This window comes from Rhododendron vialii, chromosome 13a (genome assembly GCF_030253575.1).
Source record: "Rhododendron vialii isolate Sample 1 chromosome 13a, ASM3025357v1".
Taxonomy (NCBI): domain Eukaryota; kingdom Viridiplantae; phylum Streptophyta; class Magnoliopsida; order Ericales; family Ericaceae; genus Rhododendron; species Rhododendron vialii.
The window spans coordinates 566612-582540 of NC_080569.1; the positions used below are offsets into that span (position 1 = coordinate 566612).

The following is a 15929-nucleotide window of genomic DNA, read 5'->3' on the forward strand; positions in this document are numbered from 1 at the left end:
TTATGTTGGATATAAAAATATTATAAATGGTAAAATATAGCCAGTTGTTTAAGTGACACAAATAGTAAAAAGAGGACCAAGAATTTAAGATAGAAGAAGTATTAAAATTAAAGTGTTAAAATTAATTACATATTTTAAGTGAAGTGTTAAAATTAATTACGTATTTCTATCATTGAAAACTTCTATGGAAGCCGCTATACCAATGTGTGGGGGGAGAAGGGGGCTTGTTGTGCGGTAAGGCGCACAGCAACCATCCATCTGAATCTGGACCATCCAAAACACAAACGGACGAGCAAAATTGCGCACAGCACGACCCCGCTTCCAAATGTGTGGTGGACAATGTTCCTGAAGAATCGACCTGGCGGTGCTTGAATCACTGATTAATCGTTAAGAACTTCAAATTATCTTGGTTGACAAGTTACCATTGGGAAAATACAAGACCAAGCACAAAGCCACTAAATTACAACTTGAGAATATCAAAACAAATGCCCCAGCTTTCACAGAAACTCCTGGACATTGTCTTTGATTCCCCTAAAACTCAAAGCTTTACACCTAACATCAAAAACAATCCTTTCTACAATAGATAAAGAGCTGTTAAATACATTCTCATACATCCTAACTCTTCCTTTCTCTCCAAATGTGGCATCTTTTAAATGGAATTGAGTGGTGATCAGTTTCTTGTTATCTTGTAAATGGAAAAAGTCATTAGCGCCAATTACATTCTCAATTCACCATACTCTGATTAAGAGATGAGTAGCATTTTTTAATTTTTGGAATATAATAATAAGGCAAATGATTTTGATACTCTACTTTTTTATGATAACATTTCAAAACTTGTCTTTTAATGTGTCTTACTATGTATAATTTTTACACTAAAAGACAAATCTTAGAGTGTCATCATAAAAAAATGAAATGTCAAAATCATTTTCCATGTAACAATTCTTGGTATCACTAACAAGGTTGAATAGTGTCTAACTATCTCGTGTTATTTGTGGTTAGTTCATTTATAAATGTCAATATTTGATGTCGAGTTTTTAAAAGATAAATTAACTTTCACACTCTCCTTTTTTATATCCACAAAATACATACACTTTCAACAATAAAAGAGTTTGAAAATCAATTCCCTTATAAAATTGATTTTTTACTTTGTTCTATTTGCATGTACCTCAATTGTTGCAACTTCCTTCTAAAAAGAGAAATACGGGAAGTTAAGCTAATGAAGGCAAGAGAGATAGGAATCAAAAAGCTAGAATGATGCTGCCCAGGCTCGAACTGGGGACATTCAGTGTGTAAGACTGACGTGATAACCACTACACCACAGCACCCTTTGTTGTATAAGGATCACTCAAAAAAATATAAATACAAAAATTCAATAAGCAACACCTACCTAGCACTTCTTTTTAATTTTTTGGAGTTTTATTTTTCACCCTCCTTTTCGATATCCATGCTCTCTTCTTCTTTTTTAAGTGTTGAAAATATACGGTTTTTTTTTCTAAAAAAACAAAAAGGGGAATGTAGATATAAAAAAAATAGAGAATGTAAAAATCAGCTTTTTTTAATGGAAATGATTGCCCTTCTAAACATGCATGGTTGGAATTTTGAGGTCGCTGATAATTACCCCCTTAGTTCAAGGGTGGTGGTCTCTAGAGCAACTCTCAAGCACTTTTACTTATATTAAAAGGTAGCACTTTTATTTATATTAAAAGATTCATTTATTATGAAACACTTTGCAAATTCACATCTAAGTCCAAATTTGGAATAAAAAAACGTCATTAATGATATTTGGAAAGAGATAAATAGCCTTGTAAAGTTTGGATAAATTTTATGTAAAACTAATTTTGATAAAAGTTTGAGTCAAGAAGTAGAGTGTATATTCATAAATTTTACCCCATTTTTGAGTAAGAGTTAAAAAGAGTGAGAGCTGAAGATGCTAATACTTGCAGATGTGTACTGTAATATAGAAAGTAAAAGACGTAATTTTGTTTGTTAAAAGGATTTTGTTACTTGTAGCGAGTAAATGAATGTTGCATTCAATTAATATATAACTTCAAAAGTGTGTTAAAGAAAGGGAGAACAAATGACCTGACATGGTCTAATTTTTTATGGAAAATTCTAAAATTAGCCCAATTGGTTAACAATAATAAGTGTGTGAATGTGTATTAAAAGGTGCAAAAGTACATAAAATTACGTATTTTTCTTGTTTTATAGTGTACTTATCGTCAACCCCAATAGCAAGACCGATTTTTTATTGTACAACTTCTAAATATTTTGTAAAGAAATGAATTAATGTTAGGAAATTGATTTTGACACCATAATTTTAGCTATTGGCATTCCATTTTGTGTTTTGATCATGTGAGAAAACAAAACTAAAAGTGAAGTGCCATTGACTAAAAGTAGAGTGCCAAAATCACATCTCTTAATGTTAACCCAAACACTAAATGGTTTTCAATAGATCGAATTAACGTCAAAATATATGGTACATTTAAGTCATAATGCATTTTGATCCAAATTCGAAATGACTCCAAAACTTCAAATAACACAATTAAAATACTACATGATATTCACCCCTAACGAAATCACACTCGTCTATATACTACATAATTCAAAGTTATGCAAATTATTATAGCTATTCAATGTCGTATGACTCGTATTGAAAGTAGTCTTTAGCTAATTTTGGAGACTATACAATATTATATTTCTTTTTAAAAAATTATAAAATTAGTTCAATAGACTTATAATAACAAATATGTAAATATATATTAACATGTTTTTCTTGTCTTATTATGTAAAAGTAATTATTATTAACTCAGTAGACTAACGATAGAAGGAGCGCTTACAAAATGGAGTAGAAATCAAGTCCAAACATTGCGTTAGGGTTTATACTGGGCCAGGGTTGTGGACTTCACAGTTCACATCACTTTGTTCTTCGGAGGCTCAGCAATGTCACGGACAGCTTGGCTACAGTGAATGTGATCAAAGCCAAACGTTACTGCTATCATACATACAGCAGTCTTCAATGGCAGTGGAAGGAAGCAAACAACGTCGCGTCTCAGCCCCTCCTCGATCCCTAAACGTGCAGAAATTTGCGGAATCCAGAGCTGCTGAACTCGAGACTCTTCACTCAATCGTTGCGAACCGTTCGAACAACGATTTTCGATCTCGGAGAAACAAGAGGAGGAGAACTACCAGCCACGACAATCGCGTCGCGAAAAATCGGCACAGGAAGAGGCGGAAGTTAGGCGAAGGAGTTGTCCGTTTGGGCGATGACGTGGCGCCGGCGAAAAGGCAGGGGGAAAAGGTTCCTCGTCGAGTACGCAGGAGGATAGAGCTTAAGAAGAATCCAGAGAGTGGGTATTCTACTTCGGGTGATGGGACCAAGAGATTGAGAACGCATGTGTGGCATGCCAAGCGGTTTACGATGACTAAGCAGTGGGGTTTTCACCTCCCTCTTGTTTTGCAGGGCAGGTAATGCTTTGTTTTCGCTGTTTTTCTTTTTTTCTCATCGTCAGCGGTAAGTTCTTGACAATTTTACTTCCAATGTGAATAACATGACAATATTTTCACAAGCACTATAATAAGTCCAACTATTACAAATACTACTCTAAATAAAGAGACAGCGCCTTCACGCAAGAAGAAACTATCAAATCCTTGACCTCCTACCGAGGTGCAAAGACTCTAGCTAACTGAGCTAGCGTTGTTGCTTAGGTAATGCGTTGTCGTTGACGCCAAAGTAACTTTGTTCATTTTGTTGAGATTCGCAATCTAAGAAAGTACTATCGATGACGATAAGTCCATCTCCTGCCCTTTTGTTTCATTAGTTCCAGTAAAAACATGATTTGACGTGAAACACCTCTGAAAAAACCCAAATTTAATCATGAACTTGAGTAAAACCTTAAATGAATAGAGGAGGAGAAGATTTTTTACGCACGTTTAAGTTTGAGCAAGGGATGGAAATGCCCTAAAGCCTAAAGGAATGTGTTTCTTGTGTGAAATTTGGAGTACCAGATGGTTGGAGAAGCCTCAAATGGATAAAAAACTTGCTACCTCATACTTTCCGCCACCTCTGTACATGCTTTAATTCCTTGGACTTGGTCCTTCAGATGGTGATATGGAAGAATTGATGCATATATATCCTATTGTATATATGGTGTAGGGGAAGGGGTTCAAGGGCTCTCTTGAAAAGATTCAGAGATGGGGTACTCATGCATGATGCGAGCTACTATGGAGCCATCCAGTTGGAGGGTCCAGAGGTTGGGATTCCCTTTTCTCTGTAACCTTCATGATTTGCGCTTCTTTTTTGGTGACCTGCTTTTGTTTATTCTTTACTCAATTCGTCTTTTGAAAATGCTTATAAAATATTCACCGCCCTTGATCCATTAAGGGTATTGACTTCCATCTACTATGTTTGTTTCTGATGTAGAATCTTAACCTTCCTTGCCTTTTGTTATGTCTTCCAGAGTTCATTATTGCAGGTGCTAAGCACAGTGCTTGTATTCTCTCAACCATCGGACTCTGAGCACATTTCCCATCTTGTTCTATCCGGTGCTATTTATGGGAGCGCTATGGTGGGTAACCCTGTTGCATACTCTCCTATGTCGTTGTTTATGAAATTATCTACTTTTTTTTGTCGTTTCTGCAGCTCCATCATCCTGGCGCACCCTTTTCTCCGGCTGTTGCTCCTGTGACCTATATGTGGCGACCTTTCCAGCGGCAAGATGTAGTTGATGCAGATTATCATAGTGCTGATGGATACAATGGGCGACAGGGGATTGAAGGTTCTTCTTTTCGCCAGCTCTTGGTATGGATACATGCTTCCGCTTTCAGTGAAGCTTATGATGCGCTGAAACTTGCTTCTCAAAAACAGGTATATTTTAATCTTTCTTTTGAACTTACGGATGTTGTTCTACCGCCCCTGCTGCCCCAAAGATGCTCAAGAAACAGTCATATCCTCTGTTCGTGTTTTCAATGATTGTTATCGTCTGTAAAACAAACAAGGTGCTGGCTAAAAATATGGAGATTACATGTTTTTTCTATTGAATATGTGTGTCACCTCTTATCTTTCAGATGGACGAAACTGGTTCGCTGATCAATTGCATCTCTCTCCAAGGTAAACTAGCAAAGTTGGAAATTATGGGATCAAAGTCATTTCAGCTTCTTCAAAAGATATTGCATCCTGTTACCAGGTGAGTTATACGGAGCAGAGTTTGTTGCAAGGAATGGGTTAGATGTGTAAATAGCTTTTGACTGGCCGTGCAGTATTGCAGATAACTCTGGACAGTTGCGTAAATGTTCGCATATGGGTTCTGATGCCAAAACTTCTTTCAAGAAGATTTCCATTCTTGAAAATCAACATCATACTCCTTCTTCAATAACTTCTCTTACCGTTATTGATCCCCGTGCTTTGTCTGAGGAAAAGGTTGAACATGTTCCTAAAGTAGATTCTACTAGCAACTTGGGTAATACGAGAGAGGGTGAAAAACTAAGTGCCTCAGGTGGGATTCCTAGTGAGAATACCGAGTTACTTTCATCATCATTGTTAGAACCTGAAGAGGGTAGTGCTCTCTCTGACAGCATGGATTTGTGGGATGCCAGCAAAGGATTTCTCCCTCCAGTGGAAGATAATGTTCTTTGCATCGCCAAACATCAGCAGAAGCTGGATTTCTTTTGCCTTGGTAACACAAATTTAGGAAAACAAAATGCTTCAATTGGGGGACACTTTTGTGGATTTTGCCCCATTCTGCTTGCAAATGACAGTAACAAAAGGGGCTCCATCATAAGGTACTTTTTCTAGTTCTGTGTTGGCACTGTTTGTGGTCAAACTAACTTTCCTGGCATGTCTTTTTAACTCTAGATTTTGTTTAAGGCGTCTCTCTTCTGTTGCTTCTAGAGCATGCAGCAAATAACAGTCTTACAAAGTTTGTTCGTGGTTGCCTATTCTTGTGTCGCAAGCGATGGTATAATTTTTGCCTGATAGCTTGTTCGCAAAATTGTATGTCAGATGGTCAATCATACTCCCTTTGAGTTGGGTCAAGGTTTTCTGGGTCCCCCTAATCTCTGGAGGTGCTCATGCAATTGGTTCGACAGAGAAGCATTGGATTGCCCACGAAGTAAGTGGGTACACCTTACTCTCTGTAACCATCACTTAAGTTGCTTGTATATTGCAGTATAAAACATCTTCATCTTGCAGGCTGGGTTACCATATTTTCCTTCAGGTTTTCCTGATTGCAATGCATATTCTTCCTTTATGGCAAATAAAGCAGCTGCATCTGATGAAAAAATGGAACTTCGTCCTCCTGCCATGAGACCAGTCAGGATTCCCATACCACCTCCATGGGAAACTGTCCTATGTAGTCTTGAGAAAGAATCAAGTAGAGTGGAAGATGCTGAAACTCTCTCCAAGGAACAGTGTTCTATAAACGTGGTCAATGAAAACTCATGCAAAAAGTTAGATTGTCAAAGAAGTGACGTATTAGCCCTTGGTCATCATGGGTTTATGTCTGACGGATTTGTAGCAAGGACGTCAAATATGTTGAGACATTTTCTGGGTGAAATACGTGGCGATCATTTGCTTTTGTTCCCCAAATCCGATTTACCTGATTTGAAGAATAGTATTGATAAGTTCATGAAAGATGATGAAAGGCTTAGTCGGACCCCAAAGGGGGTCACCACCCTAACTAACGGCGGCGGAAGACTATGTTTCCTTAGAGTTATTCTGCATGCATACAAAGGTGGCGTCTTCGAAGAAGGAGCAGTTGTTTGTGCGCCTCGTTACACTGATATAAAGTCGTGGATATCCAGGTTTTCTTTCTAGCAACTTCTTATGTTATGTCATAGCCTGTCCAGTTGGATAAAAATGAGTGGGAGCGTCATCCAAAGAGTTGCTTTTCACGAGAAGCTTTTCTCTTCTACTTTTAAAAATTCATGCATGAACTATTTATATTTTGGGATTTGTTGAAAACTCCATGTTCATCTCCTTGAAATTCATGGATTTAGTATTTTGTAATCACTTTCTCATCCATTAAGTTATCTTTTCCTTGACGTGGGAAGTATTTATTAAATGGTTAAGATAGTAGATATTGTATGTTGTATGGTAGGTCTTACAATAGTTCTCCATTGCTGCATGGGTAAACTGTCAAGTTTTAGACTGCAACACCCCCCTGGGTAAACGAACTTGCTTGAAACGATGCAGATTAAGCATTAACAGGGAAGAACTTCAAATACCGCAGTCTTCTGTGGGATCGTACTTTGAGCAGCAACCTTCTGGTAAATGGGAGCTCCAAATACCTGAGGACCCAATAGTCAAAGAATTGCATAGGTGGCCCCTTGGTTTTGTCACAAGTGGAGTTGTTCGGGGAAGGTTAGTATGCTTTTGTTCTGGTACATCTTGTATGGATTCATAATCTGCTGAAAGGACCAAAGTGGAACCGTGCAGGTCAATTGGAATTATGGAATTGTGGTGGAAATAAAATTACCATGCTTCCCAGCTTATCTTTCCTCTCCAATTTCCTCCTTCATTCCTTACCCTTTTTTTTTGTTTTGAAGTAAGTTTGTTATCTTTTTTGTTTGCCGCAGCAAGAAGCCCTCTGCAGAGGCTGTATGTGAGGCAACCTTGCTTGCTGGGCTTAGAGAGGAGCAGTGGAATGCAATGCCAGTGAAGCGGAGGAGGAAAGAGATATATGTACTAGTTAGGAACCTGAGATCTACTGCATATAGACTTGCTCTTGCCACCATTGTGCTTGAGCAAAATAAAGAAGATTTGGAGTTCTTGTAATGTGCGGTCTTACCCTATAGCTTTTTTATGCTGTCATGGAGCATGAAATGTTCAGGCAGAATATTGCAGATATATAGTGTATATATATACGTATGCATATGGAAGCTGTTTTTTGTTCTGGAGATATAGAAAATATAAGCTATTGGGTACGTGGCTGTGTTATCTGTGTTTTTGCCAACTCAAACCAATGCAGGACGAATACACTTCCCCTGTTTGGGGTTTGTGTATTTTGCTACTACTTACTCTTGCAAACAGTAAAACAGGCAGCCAAAAAAGCATTTCCCAACCTTTCCTGTGCAATTTGTTGCTTAAGATTAGAAGAGCGGCGTTTCACACCTTTGTGGTTCGAATTTTATTTATTCGTCACATTATGTATGCTTATGTGTTTTCATTGTTAAATCTGCATATTGCTTTGCCTTATTTCAAAATTTTGGTATATCTTCTGGAATATCCTTTCATTTGTGGGGAACGGTTTGAGGATTCAAACTTCCTCCTCAATTTGTTTTGCTGCTATGGAAGGTTATTCACAGATTTTTGGTCGTGATAGAGTCCTTGGTGCGTAGGAAGAGAGACCTGTTGGCTGGGCATGCCCTTCTTGCCACAAGGAAGGGGAAACCATTTAACTTCTTTTTTTCTCTAGCCCCAATGCCCGTTGCCTGTTGAGAGCTACTACCTTGGGGCTTAATTTTGAAGTGGGCCTGTGCTGTTTCCGGGCTGGTTTGCTCAATGGATCAAGATGCGCCTGATATCTCTGCCCTTACGTATCCTCTTCGGTATTATGGTGTAGGATAAATCATTTAACTTCCTCCTCAATTTGTTTTGCTGCTATGGAAGGTTATTCACAGATTTTTGGCCGTGATAGAGTCCTTGGTGCGTAGGAAGAGAGACCTGTTGGCTGGGCATGCCCTTCTTGCCACAAGGAAGGGGAAACCATTTAACTTCTTTTTTTCTCTAGCCCCAATGCCCGTTACCTGTTGAGAGCTACTACCTTGGGGCTTAATTTTGAAGTGGGCCTGTGCTGTTTCCGGGCTGGTTTGCTCAATGGATCAAGATGCGCCTGATATCTCTGCCCTTACGTATCCTCTTCGGTATTATGGTGTAGGATAAATCATCTTGTGTATCAAGGTTTCTCCTTCTCAGTGGATGAGGTGTTGAGGGAGGTTCGCTGCTTATTTAGTTCCCTTCTGACTGAAAGCTGAGTTCCCTATTGCTCAATCTGGAGGGGTTATTTTTTTGTTTTTGTGGTAACTCAATCTGGAGGTTCTGTGCCAGGGAAAGGTGGCGGGCTAATCCTAGAACGTTTGGAGTGATATTGCTCATGGGATCCCTAATGGCAGGGTGACTCGTACCGTGATAGATAGAGCATGGAGGAAAGACAAGCGGCTTGGTAATACAGTGTTCTCTGCTCTTCAATGGGCCAGGAGCAATTGAATTCACAATGTCAAGATATTTACTGATTTCTTGATGTTAACTCGAGAGCTCTTAGCCCCTTCTTTACCTGATGCATCGAACTGTTCTTGTTTAATTTACTTACAAAACCTTTGGAACTGTTTTGTATCTGCAGTAGTAAAGGAAAGTGCCTAGGAGTGTGGTGGTTGGTTCTCACAAAGCTAGAGCGGCTTAAAGATTTCGCTTATATTTTTAATGCATCTTTTGTTGTACTCCAAAAATTTCCAAACTTGTCTTGGAAACAAAGGTAAATGTATATATACTTCATTTTTAACGTCTCACGCCACCCAGTGCAAAATCTTGGAAACCAATTTCTATCATTCACTAGCGTGAAGCTCGATTAAATGTAGGACAAAAAGTTTTGAATGAATTGATCTCATAGGAGTTGATAACATATGTTTCGAATATGAGATTTTAGGACTCAGCTAATTTACGAGTCTTGATGACTGGGCAACCCCAAGGGCCCAAGAGATTCTAGTGCAAAGTTGATAGATATGTGAGTGTACAGTCCGGATCTCCTAAAGGATCCCGCACGTCCTTACCGTGCGGGACTCCCCTTTCCCGATCGAATTGCAACCATCTGAGCCGCTCAAAGTGATCAGAACGTGATTTTAAGGGTACCCGCGAGAAATCAGCAAAAAAAATGACCGGGAAGGGCTTGATCCAAATAGTTTTTTATTGAACGGTTCAGTAAAAAACTGCTCGGATCAAGTCCTTCCCGATCATTTTTTTGCTGATTTCTCGCGGTACCGTTAAAATCACGTTCTGCACACTTTGAGTGGCTCGGATCGTCGCAATTTGATCGGGAAAGGGGAGTCCCGCACGGTAAGGCCGTGCGGGATCCCTCATTGGATCCTAAGTGTGTGAGTGTATTTGTCATGTTCTTAAATAAAATTCCCTACATTTTACCAGCCATGTTCACTTCTTCCTAAGTGATGTTGTCAATGTAATGAAATCCTATATTCCTATTTTTATGAGATCCTATATACCTAATTTTTATTAAACGGACCAGTTATTTTGGAGTCATAAGATGTAAATCAAATGGTTGAGTTTTGATCATCTACCTGTCTTGTTGTATAGATAAAGTCCCAAAAACTTAATCTGAATCATTCGTTGTTTAGATTCAAACGAGAACAGCAACCTTGTACAAAATTAAGTCCATCGGACAATGACTGCTTATTGATAGTGCCAAATAATTTTGATAGTGCCAAATAATTTTGATAGGCATCTTTTAAATTGGATTTGCTGTTCATGTGTCGAAGTAAACGTGATTTGCTACTGGGTTGGTGATGTTGGATTGCCTTGATTTTTTACAGGAATATATTATGCATTAAGGCTCCGTTTGTTTGGGCATAAAATGTTTTCTGGTAAAATATTTTACCTATTTTTTCGGTGTTTGGTTATGTAAAAAATGAAGAAAATGGTTTACATGCAGACTGCTCTTGTTTTGATGTAAAATGTTTTCTATGTAAAATATTTTTTCAGAAAACAAACTTCAAACTTTTAGTTTTCGGTGTTTGGTTGGTACTTGAAAAATATTTTCAGCAATCGAAAATAAAATGTAAAGAGAGAGGAGGAGCTGGAGGAGCGATCTTCTGAGAATATTGGAATTGAACGTAGGTCAGGAATGATAATCGATGAAACTGAGCAGTGTGAGAATTGCAGTAAAAGACAGCGGGTTCATTTCACAAAATAACTTACGGAAGATTTAAAGGTAAGTTATTTTCATCCGATTAATGGAAAATGTTTTACATGTAAAATGTTTTCCTCATTTTTTACACAACAAAATACTTGAAAATAAGTAAAATATTTTACCGGAAAATATTTTACGCCCAAACAAACGGAGCCGTAATACATTTTCCATTAATTGGATGAAAATGACTTATCCTTAAATCTTTCGTAAATTATTCTCCCAAATAAACTCATTGTCCTCTACTGCAATTCTCACTACTCAGTTTTCTCGATCGTCAGTCCTGACACAGGTTCAATTCTAATATTCTTAGATCTCTCCACTATTTAAGCCCCTCATCTCTCGCTACACTTTTTTGTCGATTTGTGAAAATATTTTTTAAGTACCAACCAAACATCGAAAAATAAAAATATCAAAAAATAAAAATTTAAAGTTTGTTTTCAGATAAAACATTTAACATCGAAACAAAATGAGCCTAAAATCTACGAAATAAACGATTCTGATTAATTTTTTTAGAGCCCGGAACGACACCCAGGCTGAGCAGCCCCCTTTGGAACAATCGACAAGTGGGAAACAGACACGCCAGCGGCAACAAATTTAAATGGAACTGAAAAACGAATCTCGCCAACCGAACCCGGCTGTCTTCTCTCAGAGATTCACCTTCAGGTATGTGCTCTACTGTTCGATCCAATATCTTTGGATCAAATCCCATATCGTTACGCCTTTCTCCCGGGGTTTGGTTTTGGTCATTCTGATGTAGAAATAAAGTTCTGGGCTGGTGGGTTTTGTTCAATTTTATGTTTACCTTCTTTTTTCCTCAGTACCCAAGCAAAGTTTCTTGTGTCTTCGCTATTTTTTTCTATCTCTGATCCTTAGTAGATTTGTAATCTATTGTGAAGAGGCAACTAGTTCAAAACTTCAAACTTACATTTGCCTCCAAATATCTTTTTCTTAATTATACGTACTCGTGAAGTTTGTTAGATGTCAGATTGGGTTCATATAGAGATTGCTATCTGCAATTTTATGCTAGATCTCCAAGAACTTTTGGGTCCTCTTGAATTATGTTTATTGTGTAAATATTCAAGGACGGGCATTAAGTTAATGAAGTTAAGATTGGATGCAAAAACTGGGCATTAATGATCCCTATAATAAGAGTATTCGGAACTCGATTTGGATCTTTGGGCTTAGAACATCACCAAAAGGCTCGGAAGGCCTTGTTGGGGGAAATAGCCAAACATGAGTTGTTTTCGCAACTCTAACGGACTCTCTAATTGTCCAGTCAAAAGACCGGTTGCCCTTTTCACTGGCTAAATTTAACCAGCCAATGGAGGCTAGGCGAATTTGGCCGGCCTGTGGAAGGATGACACATTACAGCTATGTTAAGTTATTTGAAATGAATAGCCATGGAGAGTTGTGTTGGAACGACATCCATGTAAAGGTGGCCAGACAAAATACAAATTTTACTCTTTTATGTACTTTGGCTAACCTTTTTCAGTGTTTGGAATGCTCTTATGGTCTGCAGTGCCTTATTGATGCACTTGTGTATGCTTGTGTTTAATTTCTCAATTTCCTAGTTTGTAGTTGGTTAAACAAATTTGGATTTGAGTGCTGGATATCACTTCGATTGACAGGTTTTGTGTGCATCCCAGGATTTTATAGCAACAGCTAGAGCTGAATTTTAGAGATCATGGTGAGGATCAAACCTCAAGCTCTTCTACAACAAAGCAAGAAGAAGAAGGGTCCTAGTCGTATCAGTGTCACTACAGTTGTTCTGTACATCTTAATTATTGCGGTGCTGTTTTTCGTGTTTGCCACTTACAGACATTGGACTCAGAGGTTTGTTTGAGTCTTTTTTGTTGAACTGATACTTTGTTTATTCTGCTGAAGTGGATCGAGTGATTGGTATAACATTGTGGATTGGGATGCCACTTTTGTGCGTGCGTGCGCTGTTGTTGAGGACAAATTGAAGTTTTCAATAGTATCTGTTCGAAGATGGTGGGGATAGTTAAGCTAAAATTGAAGAAATTTGTTTGGAACCGTTGCTGGATTATATGAGTTGGTGGATGATGGGTATTAGTTTACAACTATTCTGGAACTGTGAAGGTTCGAGAGTGATTTCTGAATTCGAAATATTAGGAATATCCCAAATGTTGAATTAGTGAATCGAGAACTTTAATTCAAGCCAGGTGCTTTCCAAAACTTCAGAATGCCTGTTGGAGTCGTACACATATTTAGTACGATATTAGAACAGCTGGAAAATACCCTTTAATTATGACCACAGAAAGAGGGCATTATGTGGCTTTAAACTTTTGCATTCTACCTTGTGTGTAGGTCAAAAATTCTAACAATGGATCCGTCATCAGTTCTTGAGGTATAATTTTACCAGAGAACTTTGTTACTTGCTTTCTTGATAGTTTTAGCTTTCTCTAGCATGAATTTGCACTGAAAGGAAGTTCGTAGATCACTTATGGCTTCCTCTTTCATCACATTAGTTTGACAATTCAAGATTCATTCCCCCGGTTTATGCATTTGTTGATTATAAATCCTTATTCCTTTAAAGCAACCATCATCAATTCCTACTTTATCCATGTTTCGCCATGTAAATGCTGCAGAGTGAAGATGATTTTGCAGATGAAAGGAACTCTGGTGTTGCCAGATATGCTGTAAGTTTCTTGATACGCTGCTTAACTGTAAATGAATTTTACTTCTTTTTTTGAAAGTTGATCCACAGGATTGGTATTGATTTTAAACCAAATTCTGCTCTGGAGAAAACTGTTTGTTTATTGGTCAGTTAGACAGTACTAGAACCTCCAGATACAAAAATGTTGCAGGGAGCTACTATTTTGTCATATCTCCATTTCTTCGGTTGTTATTTTACCTGTATTGGGACATGCATGGATTTTTTTTAATTTTGGTGGGGGTTTTGATGTCTTCTCTCTTTGTTCTTCCTTATTGTGCATTAATGTATTTTTTCCTTTTTAAACAGATTTTAAGTACCACAAAAGGCTCAATTACAGTCGAGTTATACAAGGAAGGTTCTGCTGGGGTGGTTGATGAGTTTATCAATCTATGGTGGGCAATTGACTGATCTCTGCTGTTATATCCATTTTGTGGATTCGTATAAGCACTACTTAATTGGATGCCCCAGTTGATCGCTTTATACTTATTTGTCCTTAAGTTTCCTTGTACACATTTACTCATTTTGTTCTTAATAATAATAGCCCTTAACTGGGATAGGGGTTTGGTGTTTTATTTCTTTGTGATTCTCCAACATGTGATTGAGTAATTTGCTGTCATTGATTATTTGACCATGTAAGTTCAAATGATTTTTCAGTCAGAGGGGTTACTTCAAGGAGATGCCTTTTCGCCATATAGTTAAGAACTTTGTGATTCAAGGAAGTAGTTTTGATGGACCTGGATCTACAGAAAATTGGACTCTGAGAGGAAAGCTTAACAGCCGACATGACACGAGGTTTGGCCCCCATGCGGTACAACTTGGAGTAACCTTTTTCTCCCTATAATGCTTATCGTTTCTAACCTGGCTATCGAATTCTGATTTTGGTCCAGCATGAAGCGTGAGACTTTTGTGCTTGGTACTTCAAAGGCAAAACATGACGAAGAGGGATGGGAACTTTTCATTACGACTGCACCAATCCCAGCAGATCTAAGTGAAAAACTGATTGTGTTTGGGCGGGTCATTAGGGGAGAGGACATTGTTCAGGTTGTAAGCTCTCCTCGCTTTCTCTCTTGGTCTCCTTCCCTTACTTTCATGACCGATTATTAACATGTGGATGTTTTATGATCACATGGATGTTTTAGTTTGTGTGCTTCGAGCATAAAGCATGCACTTTGGAATCATGGATCCTACGTATTATCCAACCCTGATGATGAATCTTTTTGGTTATTTCGGGAAGTGTAGTCGATGTGGATACGAGATATTCAACCCAAAAAAGCTTCTTTGTTAACTGTAAACCTCTAATGATAGCTAATTTGAAAAAGGAGGTTAAAGCATGTATGGTACTATACTACTATTTATAGTATCATTTATGATGTATGTCATTCACGATGCTTTGTCACATATGCCACTCTTAAATGTTTCTTATGGTTACAAAATATTTTTTATGGCGTGGAAATATTTTGATCTGGATTTAGGACTTTGCTTAATTGAACAAATTTTTTAGGAAAGGTGATAGATAGGTCATATGCATACTATCAAATGTGAGCTTTTCTTATTCTTCAAAGATGACTAAAAATTAAACGACACGAGTATCTAGTTTGGATCAGGATGGATTACTTATCTCATTCCTTACCTTTTCACATCTAGTCGACACAGTTGCCTATGAAGGTGCAGTAAAACTGACTGAATTGTCATATTCAAGCCAGTTGGTATCTTTAATCTTTTCACATATTACAAACCAGGAGGAGTTAGAATGATGCTAAGTTTGGGGAATCTTTCATCCTTTCAGCTATCTAGATACCATGTTTTTGTACTACATGTTTTATATCAGCAAGATGTTTAGACTTTGCTTATCCAAAAAAAAATTTAGACTTAAGAATGTTCCTAATTCACGTTGAATGCATGACCTGCTGCGCACCAGGAAATAGAAGAGGTGGATACGGATGAACATTATCAACCTAAATCTCCTATAGGGATCACCAATGTCACCTTGAAACAGAAGGTCTAAATGGATGTGTTTTCAGTTTGGAGCTTCTTTCAATTGCATGGGTTCCCCAACTTTTACGACGAATTGCTCAAATCATCAAGCAACCAAGAGGTATATGGTGGACCTAAGCATTTCTTGGCTTCTGTTGTAGGTATTGACATTGTTATATATTGTACTTAGGTTGCAGTCCTTACTAGTGATAGCAAGAAGAGCTTGTCAATTATGCTTTGTAATAGGGTTCTATCTTGAAACTTTGGTGATACAATTTGCCTTACACTGGACTTCAGACTTGGGATCATGGTTGTAGACAAAGTATGGTGATATGATATTATGTTGGGATACTGGTTTTTGCTTC

The 15929-nt window shown here is 37.9% G+C and overlaps 2 protein-coding genes and 1 non-coding gene across 6 annotated transcripts; 2 read left to right on the top strand and 1 right to left on the bottom strand.

Moving 5' to 3' along the window:
* Nucleotides 1-1252: 1252 nt before the first annotated feature.
* Nucleotides 1253-1325, bottom strand: TRNAV-UAC (transfer RNA valine (anticodon UAC)). The gene has a single exon. It is a non-coding gene; the product is annotated as a tRNA-Val (tRNA).
* A 1511-nt stretch (nt 1326-2836) lies between these two features.
* On the top strand, nt 2837-7920 carry LOC131313622 (ribonucleases P/MRP protein subunit POP1). The gene is made up of 10 exons (XM_058342025.1): nt 2837-3465; nt 4154-4250; nt 4458-4565; nt 4640-4864; nt 5065-5183; nt 5257-5778; nt 5999-6107; nt 6188-6798; nt 7190-7357; nt 7573-7920. Exons 1-10 carry the CDS (start codon nt 3017-3019, stop codon nt 7769-7771), a joined length of 2607 nt encoding a protein of 868 aa, XP_058198008.1. The 5' UTR covers nt 2837-3016; the 3' UTR covers nt 7772-7920.
* A 3502-nt stretch (nt 7921-11422) lies between these two features.
* LOC131313581 (peptidyl-prolyl cis-trans isomerase CYP21-4-like) lies at nt 11423-15929 on the top strand. 4 transcript variants are annotated; one of them, XM_058341964.1, is made up of 8 exons: nt 11423-11576; nt 12560-12746; nt 13242-13281; nt 13523-13573; nt 13897-13982; nt 14245-14382; nt 14478-14631; nt 15509-15929. In XM_058341964.1, exons 2-8 carry the CDS (start codon nt 12598-12600, stop codon nt 15593-15595), a joined length of 705 nt encoding a protein of 234 aa, XP_058197947.1. In that variant the 5' UTR covers nt 11423-11576; nt 12560-12597; the 3' UTR covers nt 15596-15929. The 4 variants fall into 4 exon arrangements, with proteins under 4 accessions (XP_058197947.1, XP_058197948.1, XP_058197950.1 ...); XM_058341965.1 differs by having other exon boundaries at nt 11426-11576; nt 12542-12746; XM_058341967.1 differs by having other exon boundaries at nt 11575-11688.